We start from the raw sequence: 12,721 nt of genomic DNA, 5'->3' as shown, positions 1-12,721 counted from the left end.
GCACTTGAGGGGCTGGGCGTAAAAGGGATCGTCCAGCGCGGTACAGCAATTGATGGAAAAAGTGACATACAGAAGACCGGTAGTGCAGTGCCTAGAGGATGGTCTCTGGGGGCCCTGGGGAAGCCGTATCCCACTATATTTTTGATATGTAAGTTGTGAGGTAGACTGAAACACATACGTGGGGTTGAGAGTCTGACCAGGTTCTCCCCGATATGGCATGTAATGTTAACTTACCGGAATTTGTGGCACTGGGGGTATTACCAGAATGGCAGACAGTGGGAATTCAATATGTGTATCAGATAATTGAGCAGGGGGAGTTGAAATCCTTTTCTCAATTGCAGGCAGAGTTTGGTATCGGGCCTAAAGGGGAATATCAATATTTGCGGATGAGGCACACATTTGGAGCTCAGAATAGGGACGGAAAAGCCAGTTTTCAAAGGGATATAGTGTTGGAATATGTGTGTGGTGAGGGGACTACTAGGGGGTTATTTCTACTCTTTATAAAGACTTGCCGCATACTTACCTCCTGGGGTATCCGATCACGGCAAGAGCTAGGTGGGAGAGAGATGTGGGCCCAATGGAGAATGAAACTTGGGAATCGGTGCTGGAATGGGTACCAAGGCTGTCACTGAGCGAACCGTATAGGCTTTCACAACTCTGTGATACACAGAGTCTATAAATCTCCGGAAGTATTGTTCAAGGCAGGTTTGCGTGATGACTCTGAATGCCCGAGGTGTAGGTCCGCAGATGCTGACATATTTCATATGATGTGGACATGTCCGAGACTGGCTGCTTTTTTGGTTGGTGGTTTTGAGTCGAGTGGAAGGTGCGTACAAATATATGGTGCCAAGAGACCCGATAGTGTGCTTGTTGGGATGCGTGGATGAGATTGGGTGGATAACAATCTGAAGACAGCCATTGCCAGATTACTATATATGGCTCGAAAGGTAATAGTGCGAAATTGGATTAAGGATGAGCCGCCTACAAGAAGGGAATTCCTTCAGTATGTAAAACAGGGCCTGATATTAGAAAAGGGGATTTATAAGAAAAGAGGGAAAATAGATACCTTTGACAAATTGTGGTCCTCGTGGCTCGTCATGGGATAGGTTCACTATAAAAGAAGGGTGTATAATATTAGGCCAGCAGATCTACATGAGATGATAGTAACTCTATAATCCCGATGGTTAAGTTATTAAAAGAGGTGGGCTGTCTGTTTGGGAGGGGGTGGATTAAGTTGGGAATGGGGGAGTCTGTTTTGGGGTGAAAACTCTGTATTGAAATATAAGAATGTAACAAGTTAATTGTCATGTGATCCTAAATAAAAATTTGAGTTAAAAAAAAAAAAATGGAAAATGAAACTACAGGCTGATCCAACTTCAGTGGAAATGCCTCAAGACAACGAAATGATGCTCAGTAGTGTGTGGCCTCCAAATGCCTGTATGACCTCCCTACAAGGATATTCTTTTGAGGGATCTCCTTCCAGACCTGGGAGGTCTGTGCGGCCCTCCAAACCTGGGAGGTCTGTGCGGCCCTCCAAAGAAATGCCTCCCCACACCATTACTGACCCTCTACCAAATTGGTCATGCTGGAGGATGTTGCAAGCATCAGAACGTTCTCCACATCATCTCCAGACTGTAACGTTCTTATTGTGAACCTGCTTTCATCTGTGAAGACCACAGAGCATCAGTGTTGAATCTGCCAATGTTTGTGTTCTCTGGCAAATGCCAATTGCCCTGTAAGGTGTTGAACTGTAAACCCAACACCCACTTGTGTATGTCAGGCCCTCATACCACCCTCGTGGAGTCTGTTTCTGACAGTTTGAGCAGACACATGGATGTTAGTGGCCTGCTGGAGGTAATTTTGCAGGGTTCTTGCACTGCTCCTCCTGTTCCTCCTTGCACAAAGGAGGAGGTAGCTGTTCTTCTGGGTTTTTGCCATCCTACAGCCCCCTCCACATGTCCTGGCCTGTCTCCTGGTATCTGTTCCATGCTTTGAACACTGTGCTGACAGACACAGCTACCCTTCTTGCCTTAGCCCTCATTGATGTGTCATCCTGGATGAGCTGCTCTACCTGAGCAACTTCTGTGGATTGTAGACATTGCCTCATGTTACTGTACAGTACCTCTAGGGAGGAGAGCAATGAAAAAATGCAAAAATGACCAAAACAGCCGAAAAGGGTCAGAACAGAGTCTGTGGTCATCTCCTGCAGAACTACTCCTTTACAGGGGTTGTCTTCCTAAGCCTATAATTTCTACCTGTTGCCTGTGCTATTTGCACAACAGCAGGAGAAATTGATTCCCCGTTGGTGATACTTCATGACTGGACAGGTTGAATGCACTCATGGGTGATTGACTTGGAGTTACATTGTGTTGTTTTAGTGTTCACTTTATTTTTTTGGAGCAGTGTGTGTGTGTATATATATATATATATATATATATATATATATATATATATATATATATATATACATATTACTTTATAGACTTTATATATATTATATATTACTTTATAGACTTAAATTTGTAGTTCAGCAAGCATTGAGGAGTGACATGCTCTCGAGATCTGGCTCATATCAATTTTCTGTTTACAAACAAGTTTTTGGGCTTGTGCCGTGCCAGAAGTGACATCAGTTCTGGATGACCGGCCAGAATTCTACGTGATTTAATTGTTTCCTGTGATATTCTGTAGCATACCAGTTTGTATGAACAGATGTGTGCTTGGAAACTGCTTGCATGATGGGGAGTTATAAATAAACTATTGTTAGACGTGACTAATTACTCGAAGTCTGTGGCAGCACTATAAAGAGCGGATATTTTTAACGGTTTGTTTTCTCTGTTTGAAAAACACTATCCTTAATAAATAGAAATATCTAAAAATATTTGTGTGTTCGGACAGTTCATTGTAATGGTCGTTTTTTTGTGGTTATAAAATAACAGATCTGTTAGTAATGAGGCATGTACAGCTATGATTATATATAATCTGGTTAGGGCTTGCTTTCATTCCTCTGATTCTGATCATTTTGCATTACCAATTTTAAATGCGGATTGTGATTTTTATCCTTCCTATTTTTTTTTTCTAAAAAAACCTGCAACCTCTTGACATTATTCCTTTTGCTGTTTAACTCTATGCCTGAAAACAAATGTTGCTCTTTGGAAAGGCTCAGCATTTTATCCCATTGCTCCATTCCCATGCCCTTTGGGTAGGGATGACGCATGCTGAGTGCGCAGAGATACACCAATGCCAATGATTAACATACTAGCTGGCCCTATTAGCATGTTGGATGGCGTGATGGAATGCTAATTATACAACCCATTTGAAACAAGAACTTTCTAGTGAGAACTTACAGAAGTAAAAATAATAACATAAAAGGGATTCTGATATTTACGGAAACATAACTGTCTAGAAATAAATGGAAACTGTTTGCATTTCTAGGAAAATGTTAGTTTAGTTAGGAAGGGGATGCTAGCTACATTTTTCAACATGAAGATAACCTGTCAGCAGATTCGTGCCGTTACACCCACTGGCAGCATAAGTCCGCATTGGCTGTGCCATTGTGGCCAGATATGCTTCTCTTATTTTCTCCTCATAAGAGACAGGTACTTTGATTTTGAAATTTCAGATAGGAAATCCGTGTTTCAGGTAACTAGTTCAGTGTACTTCCCAGCCAGCTTCTTCTCATCCTTCTCCAGTTGATTGATGTGGCATTTCAGTGTAGAAGATTTCTGGCTATAATTGTGCACCTACGGTTCGATTAGTGCTGATTGTAGATCAGCTAGCATGAATCTTCTAACAGGTCCCCGCTAATGTCATTTCCTAACTGAACTAAAGCCTTTTATTACAATACTATACTATACAACAGGGGTGTCAAACCGCATTCCTCGAGGGCTGCAAACAGGTCATGTTTTCAGGATTTCCTTGTACTGCACGGGTGATAATTTAATCACCAACTCATTATTTGTATAGGTGATTAAATTATCACCTCTGCAGTACAAGGAAATCCTGAAAACATGACCTGTTTGCAGCCCTCGAGGAATGCAGTTTGACACCCCTGCTATACAATAATTCTGGCATTAATTCAGGTCTGGATTCTAGTTTGGGCAATAAGACCCATTGCCTTGAGGCCTTTACTGTTTAGGGGTCCAGCTACCAATGTGGACAAAATAGTTGGTACTTTAGTCTTAAGTGATAGTAGAAGGGAAAAAAAACACAACGGTCACTGAAGTAACTTTAAACTGACAAAAGTAATTTTCAATTTAAATTTACTGACTATCAACTAATTTTCAAGTACCGGTAATTGAAAATTACTTTTGTCAGTTTTAAGTTATATTGTGGGTTTTTCTTCCCAACAATTTTGCAACCCGTATAAACTTGGATAGTTGGTCAAAAGTTGGTCTGCGTCAGTGTGTAGATTCTAGCAGCAGGCATTTCTCGATGTAATCATACATTTTTAGGAGGAATTACATAAGTTACAAATTGTATAAAAAGATTCTCCAGAATTGTTATAGAATATGGAACACAAATGTCTACAAATAAAACAGGCATTCAGAAGAGCTGAAGGATCCTCTTTACGTAACAACACGTGTGTAAAATAAAGATTATCCTGAGGATCGGTTCAGACGAGCGTATAAAAAAAGTTTTTGATCTGCAAATATCGATAGTGGGAATTGGCAGGTAGATTATAATTGGTGAATAAACTATGTAAAGGTAAAAGAATCTTGAAATGTCTATCCACGATATCTGCGAAGCAAAAAGTTGTTTATTAACTAATAGTTTAGTCTGGTTATTATTCAGACTATCAGGCAACCTAGGTTTAAACAGAAAAGAGGTCAGAGGGGAATGTTCGGAGGTAAATGGGAAACTTTTTTGAGCATAAAACCCATATCAAAGAGATAGAGAGCTTCGGGAGTATGGTCATTTTGACCACTGAAATTCTTCCGAACCGTGATATTTGGAGGCCATTCCACATAACAAGTAATCACATAACTTCTGTGAACAGGTGAGCATAATTATGGTGGTATATTGTTTTGTAACTGGATGTCAGTCGTATCCCTAAGTATGTTAGAGGTATCTTTCCTCTTATAGTTATAATTATCTTTTAATTAGCTTAAAAATCTAGTCAATACATTGAGTGTAAACTTGGGAAGGTAATATGCAATTGTAATAATGTCTAATTTTTGAGTGAATTTGCTCGGGTCCCTGCTTAATCGTCAAGCTATAGCGCTTACTGAATAAGCTGCAGAAGGAAGCCGGGTTCCCTCTGCAACTTATTCGGTAAGCACTATGGCTTGCCAAATAAGCAGGGACCCAAGCAAATTCGCTCAACTCTAATAATGTCAATAAAACATCATCCACAAATAGGGATAATTTACATTCCTCACCATCACTCCATGAATGTTTGGGTCAAGGCGTATGGCTGCAGCTAGCGGTTCTATACATAAAACAAAGATTAGGGGAGGAGAAAGGATGACCTTTGCGGGAGCCATTGGGAATTGAAAAAGGTTGGGATTGTGCGTGTGGAAGTTTTATCGACACTGAGGTTTGGGAATATAGATTTCTCAAAGCCATAGCAAATGGCCCCGACAGTCCGAATTGATTAAAAGTTTCAAACATGAATGGCCACCCTAAACGGTCAAAGGCCTTTTCAGCATCTAAACGAAGTAAAAATGCCGAGCTCTCCATCTTATTTACTACTTCTAGATGGTCTATTACTTTTCTTGTATTCTCACCTTCCTGTCTGCAAGGTATAATTCCCACCTGATCTTTGTGGACCAGGTGGGGAAGCCAAGTCGATGGACATAATGCCAATGTTTTAGTGAAGATATTTAAATCTACATTAAGAAGGGCTCTGGGCCTGGAGTTAGTTCAATGTCCGAGATCTTTTCCTGGTTTTGGAATGAGGGTGATATATGAATGAAGCATAGTAAGGGGTATTGGAGAAACCGTAAGAAAGTCATTATATGGAGTAGTTAGTTGGGGAGTTGAGTGCTATAAATGTTTTATAGTATAAATAGTTCAGTCCATCTAGACCAGGTGAACTACCTTTAGGGAGTAATTTAAATAAGTCCTATATTTCCTCTTTTATAATTTGTTTATCAAGGGACGCTATGGTTTTCACAGAAAAGGTAGGTAGTCTACATTGCTGAAGGAAGGTTTGAATGATTTCTTTCTTCTGTTCTAGTCATTAAAGGTAATCTGTAACCACATTTGACCTATATAAACAAATATATAAACAAATAATATCGGCATACAGGCTACAGAATGCTGAAAACAGTCCCACCTGTCTGTCTCATATCAGATGTGTTGTTGCTGAGAAATCATCTTTTATCATTTTATATAAATGATGTCTTCCAGGCTCTGGGGAGGACGCTGCCTGGAGATAACTCTGCCTCCAGAGTTATCTTCCAGACAGCATCCTCCCCAGAGTCTGGAAGAGATCATTTATATAAAGTGATAAAAGATGATTTCTCAGCAACAAGGCATCTGTGACAAAGTTGGACTTTTTACAGCATTCTATAACCTGTATACCCATATTAATAGTTTAGATAGATCAAATGTGGTGGCAGATGCCCTTTAAGGAAATCTAATTTGGATAAATAGTGGTGGAAGATCTTCGTAATTTTAGTGGGGTCATAAAGGATTGTTCCTCTATTATCTTTTAAGTGCGAAGATTTCCCTCTATCTTCTGTAAGTTGCCTTGCCAAAAGGGAATGAGATTTGTTCCCCCATCATAATATTTTTGTTTGCTACAAAGCAATATTTTTTCAGTTTTAAAAGAATAGCAATATTCCTGCAATCCATGTTTTACAGGAGCAGCTATTAATCATTTACTAAAACCTTTACAGAATTGAAGTATATCTGTAAAAATCGGATGCTGTACTGTGGCTCTATATGGTATCTCATTTTCTTTTTACCTGAATGGGTGAGCCTCATCCGATTTATTGAAGAAACTGGTGCATGCTGCAAATGTATTTTTTAACATGCAGGTTTGTTCACTGAAAAAAAAAATCTCTCATCTATGCTGCCACATTGAATAACATTGGACGGAAAATACGGTCGTGTGAATTAACACAGTGTGATTTTTTTTTTTCCTTCTTGACAACAAAGCATAAATGGCACATGTGACATATTCATAAGAATAGCACAATGAATCATGTATATGACCCATTATGGTTCCTGTGACTATCAGAATTTGCTGTGAGTTGCTGATTGACAATGGTACCAGATTGCTGACCCTTATATAGATGATACATGTGATATGACTGGAAAGCTGACCCAGTAGGTCATTTAATATTGAAAATGAGTTTTGGGTATGGCACATATTTTGGTATTACTTGCGAACTATCCAGTAGTTTTGGCTGTAATACGGTTTCTCTCCAATCATTGTTTAGGAGCCTGCTCTGTCCTAGATTTGGCTCTTTATGGAGCCATGCTGCATGGGGCAGTAGTAACCTGTGAAGGTTTTGCTAACACTGGGAGAGTAGGACGTCTGAAGCCTTCTTTCTCAAATTTTTAGACATGGTAGCAACCTGGTACTTAATATCATCCGAAATATATTTGTCTTAAGGCTGATTTTGAATGGACGTTATTAAAGGGAATTTGTCACCATACACTAAATATTATAGAAGGGAGTTCGACAGACAAACACATTTCAACGTTGTGCCTGTTAGATGAGCGTGATGTTCTTCATGTTATTAGTTGAAGTGTTCATGAACCAGGAGTTCTTTGTATTCATGAGTTGCAGGCTAACCTTGCCCTGCAGGCACTAATGGAGAATAGTTGGGAGACAGCTGTCAGTCAGCAGCGGACGGGGAATGCCCTCCGCTTATGAATACCATGGACTCCTTCCTCAGGGTACTGCAGGCTGACTAATATATGGAGAAAGCTACGGTAAATGTTGGCGTTTTCTATCTGCATTTGGGATGGAAGTAGTGCAATTTACCTTTATAAAATGCCTAACTCAGTTGTATGCATCCATATGAATAGTCTCAGAGTAACATGAGCTCTGTATTCAGTACCCACACAGAAACTCTGTTCTATCGAAAAATAATCTTGTGTTGAAGCCAAGGGCATGGAAATCCTTACCAAAGAATAGGTCTGTGGATTTCTGCCTTAGCTTATTAAAGACATTAGAACAAGGTCTAATTTGGAACCTGTCCCAAGACTTTAACCTAATCATCACATTAGTTAATATCCTTGCTTCAGTCCAAATCTTATCTTGTGTACCTTTTACTGGCACTCAGCTGCGAGTGAAATTTGCAGAATAATGTTAATGCACAAGTATAATAGACCATAATTGCTGTAGAGGAATAATATTGCTGTTGTCTTTCATTTTCTCAGGGCATTGATGAATCAAGCAAAGACAAGTAAGTAAAAGACACAAGATACTTTTAATGCAGATCACTCTTGTATGCAGTGTTTCCAAAAATACTCTTGGGTGTGATGAAGTAACGCCCAAACCCGATTCTATAACTCATGTAACATCACATGGCGTTAAAGGAAGCATAAACTATGTATGAATGATAATGATCACTTATAAGTTAACCGGTTTGTATTTTTATTTCCAAATCAGAAGGGCAATGGTGTGGAGCTGGGCTGTTACTATCCAAATCACAGTGGAAGATGTCCACTCATGTCTCGCCTCTGTGTCCACTCATGTCTCCCCTCCCCTCAACCTCTCACTTACAAACGGTGTCTTCCCCTCATCCTTCAGACACGCATTAATCACACCTATCCTCATAAAACCCTCCCTCGACCCATCCTCTGTGTCCAGCTGTCGCCCGATATCCCTTCTCCCTTATGCCTCAAAACTATTGGAACAGCATGTCCATCTTGAACTGTCCTCCCACCTCTCCTCCTGCTCCCTCTTTGACCGGTTACAATCTGGCTTCCGAACACATCACTCAACTGAAATTGCCCCAACTAAAGTGACCAATGACCTACTAACCGCGCAAGCGACACTACTCTGTCCTCCTCCTCCTAGACCTGTCTTCTGCCTTCGACACTGTGGACCACTCCCTCCTGTTACAGATTCTCTCATCTCTTGGCATCACAGACTTGGCCCTATCCTGGATCTCATCATATCTAACAGACCGGACATTCGGTGTCTCCCTCTCCCACACCACCTCCTCATCTCGCCCCCTGTCTGTCAGTGTTCCCCAAGGCTCAGTTCTAGGACTCCCACTCTTCTCCATCTACACCTTCGGCCTGGGACAGCTCATAGAATCCCACGGTTTACAATATCATCTCTACGCTGATGACACGCAGATCTACCTATCTGGACCCGACCTCACTTCCGTACTGACCAAAATTCCACAATGTCTGTCTGCTATTTCATCCTTCTTTTCTGCTCGTTTTCTAAAACTGAACATGGACAAAACAGAATTCATCATCTTTCCCCCACCTCACTCTACCCTTCCACCCGACCTATCCATCTATGTCAATGGCTGCTCACTTTCCCCGGTCCCGCACGCTCGGTGCCTCGGGGTGATCCTTGACTCTACCCTCTCTTATAAGCCACATATCCGAGCCCTTGCCTCCTTTTGCCGATTTCAACTCAAAAACATTTCCCGGATCCGTGCATTCCTTGACCATGAAACCACAAAAACACTAGTACATGCCCTTATCATCTCCCGCCTCGACTACTGCAACCTCCTACTCTCTGGCCTTCACTCTAGCACCACTCTAATCCATCCTAACCTCTGCTGCCCGACTAATCCACCTGTCTCCCCGGTACTCCCCAGCCTCTCCTCTCTGCCAGGCCCTTCACTGGCTTCCTATTGCCCAGAGGCTACAGTTCAAAACGCTAACAATGACATACAAAGCCATTCACAATCTGACTCCTCCATACATCTGTGACATGATCTCCCGTTACCTACCTACACGCAACCTTCGATCATCTCATGATCTCCTTCTCTACTCCTCTCTCATCTCTTCTTCCCCAACCGCATCCAAGACTTCTCCCGTGCTTCCCCTATACTCTGGAACTCTCTACCCCAACACATCAGGCTCTCACCTACCACTGAAACCTTCAGAAGGAACCTGAAGACCCACCTCCTCCGACAAGCCTACAACCTGCAGTGATCCCCAGTATACTGAACCGCCACATGACCAACTCTTCCCTTCACCTAGTGTATCCTCACCCTGTAGACTGTGAGCCCTCGCGGGCAGGGTCCTCTATCCGCCTGTACTTGCGTGTGCCTTGTTTTACTCATGTTTATTGTACTTGTCTATATTTGCCCCGTTCACATGTAAAGCGCCATGGAATAAATGGTGCTATAAAAATGAATAATAATAATCGAAAGTTGCTATGTTAGCGCCTCCCAATGTTGTGGCCACTATATACTACTGTATGCTATAACTCTAGAAAAAATGATATGGACTGCACATACACCTGTAATACATTGATCTACTGCAGCTAAGCAAAATGCTCAAAACAGATCATGAGGTTCTTCGTTAGTATAACCCGACTACCACATCATGGCAAACCTCTCAGTGGGGCCCTATCCTGTTAGGTGCTACATGGTGATCACTACCGTCTCCATAACACCGAGGTGCCCCTACAGCACTCATGCTTTGATACAAAACCCCCATAGGTCTGGGTGACACCACCACAAAGTCTTTCCCCTTTTTTTTTATTCTTGGTTCCAGGAACAACATATATTTGGCCCAGGTGTTTTTATATTAGCAGTAGACTGCAAAAAGGGACCCATTGGTTTTTGTTCCCAGCTTTTTGTCTGAGAGCACATGGAAGCAGAGTTCTTTACATCAGTCCCTTTTTGTTGTTGTTTGGCGGTCATTGTGTCTATGTTCTTGTATCTGTGGGGTGGTGTTTTGTTTGGCATCATGGGAGCTGTGCGGCTCCTGAGCTCGCTCCCTCGGAACTGGGTTTGGATGTTTCTTTTTCATTAGAAAACGCTTCCGTGTTGCCACCCTACCCCACAAGCCAGACATATGAAGAATATGGGACATTGTTGCCCCACGCAGTGCACAACAAGTACTTGCCAGAAATTCCTGAAGCTCCTTTAATGTTGCTGTAGGTATCTTAGCAGCCTCCTGACCAATTTTCTTATTGTCATTTCATCAATTTTTGAGGGACATCTAATTTTAATGTCACTGTTGTGTCAAATTTGAGCCACTCCGTGATGATCCTCTTCTCATTTTTCCATAGTATATCTAATGCCTTGAAAAACGTTTTTTGTACCCTTGTCCTGACTGATGCTTTCAAAAATGAGATTCCTTTGCTGAGTTGTAAGCACTTTACAGACCAAAGCTTTAGAAAATGAGCTAAGAACAGAACAGCTATACTTTATATGGAGTCAGTCAAAAACCCTGTAAATAATGGCATGTGTGCATTGACTAATATTTGTCAAGAGTATAAATATGATTGGCTAAATCGGAACACAACCTCATCCCTAATTTCAAATTTATGCAACAACATTATTTTAGCTTTGTCATTTTACTAGATGAGACTAGTTGGACTGTGTCTCTGGCCAGGCTTCTCTCCACACTGCTGCAGGTGATTAACAGGTCTGTCCTAGAGCAAGAGACTTGTCAGTTACCTAGAGCTGCACTGGGAAAAGCTGGCTGGGGGTGGTGCTTGACTATTGTAGTGCTTGGTTATGGTTCCCAGCTTGATATATCATCTCTGAAACACTGGAACATTTCGGAAAAATAATACACCAGGCTATAGACGTGCTGCCAGATTGTGCTTCATACTGCCTGTGGTTTGGGCAGCACATTCTGGTGGCAGGTCGATTGAGTGGTTGGACATGGTGAGTATATAAAGTAGTGCAAACTGACCACTGTGTTGTGTATTCTGCAAAGTCAGGTCCTTCAACCTTGTATCGTGCAGTTTTGTAATATGTGTTGAAGAATCCGTAGTGATCACAGGCACCAGACTTTATACGAATCATACTACCTACAAATAACTGAAGCACATGCCAAGTAAAAAATTCAAAAAATGTATTTAACAAATATTAACACACAACTGTTTAAAAAGATTCAGTGGATAAATACACACATATGGACCTGGGAACACAGGAATTACTCTACCCATGCCATAAGCATATTCAAAAAATGGATAAATATCCAGAGCATATAAAGAATTTTTTCTCTCTAAGGTTCCTCAAAAAGGCCTACCTTCTATATGGAGCAAAGCTTTCTTGAATGTTAATCAATGTTATGTAATTCAACGTATTTCTCTTTGCAAATCGTGCCTTTGGACTCTTATTTCAGTCAAATTTGGTATTCAATATAACATTCATAAAGCATAGACACATCATACCGTATTTTTCGGACTATAAGACGCACTGGACTATAAGACGCACCCAGGTTTTAGAGGTGGAAAATAGGGGAAAAAAAGATTTGAAGCAAAAAACAAACATTTTGGTAAAATTGAATAACATACTATTATATGTGGTGTTATTATATATAATAGTATGTTATTATATTGGAAGCTGGCTGTAGAAGATGGTGCTGCGGGACCAGTGTGTTGTCTGTAAAGCACTATATGAAGACGCTGGAGGTTGAGTATAAGAATGGGGGCACAGGGCTTATATTTAAAGCACCATTCCAGAACTGAAAAATAACACTGGAGTGCTTTAAGATCCCATTGGGAGAACTGTAACTCCCAGCATGTCCTGCAGATCTTATGGCATGCTGGGAGTTATAGTTCAACACAGGAGTGGCAGAGTGCTTTATTGTGTGTTGTAAAGACTAACCT

At 41.2% G+C, this 12,721-nt stretch overlaps 1 protein-coding gene across 1 annotated transcript in view; it reads left to right on the top strand.

The window, feature by feature from the left end:
- ADCY6 (adenylate cyclase 6) overlaps window positions 1-12,721 on the top strand; it is a 299,518-nt gene that overhangs the window by 250,183 nt on the left and 36,614 nt on the right. The window contains exon 11 of the mRNA XM_069758332.1: window positions 8,338-8,363. Coding sequence (XP_069614433.1) covers window positions 8,338-8,363 — 26 coding nt within the window. The remainder of the gene's footprint in view (window positions 1-8,337; window positions 8,364-12,721) is intronic.

Source organism: Ranitomeya imitator, chromosome 3 (genome assembly GCF_032444005.1).
Source record: "Ranitomeya imitator isolate aRanImi1 chromosome 3, aRanImi1.pri, whole genome shotgun sequence".
Classification (NCBI taxonomy): domain Eukaryota; kingdom Metazoa; phylum Chordata; class Amphibia; order Anura; family Dendrobatidae; genus Ranitomeya; species Ranitomeya imitator.
Note: the sequence above shows the minus strand (reverse complement) of the source record. Positions and strands in the feature narration are given on the sequence as shown.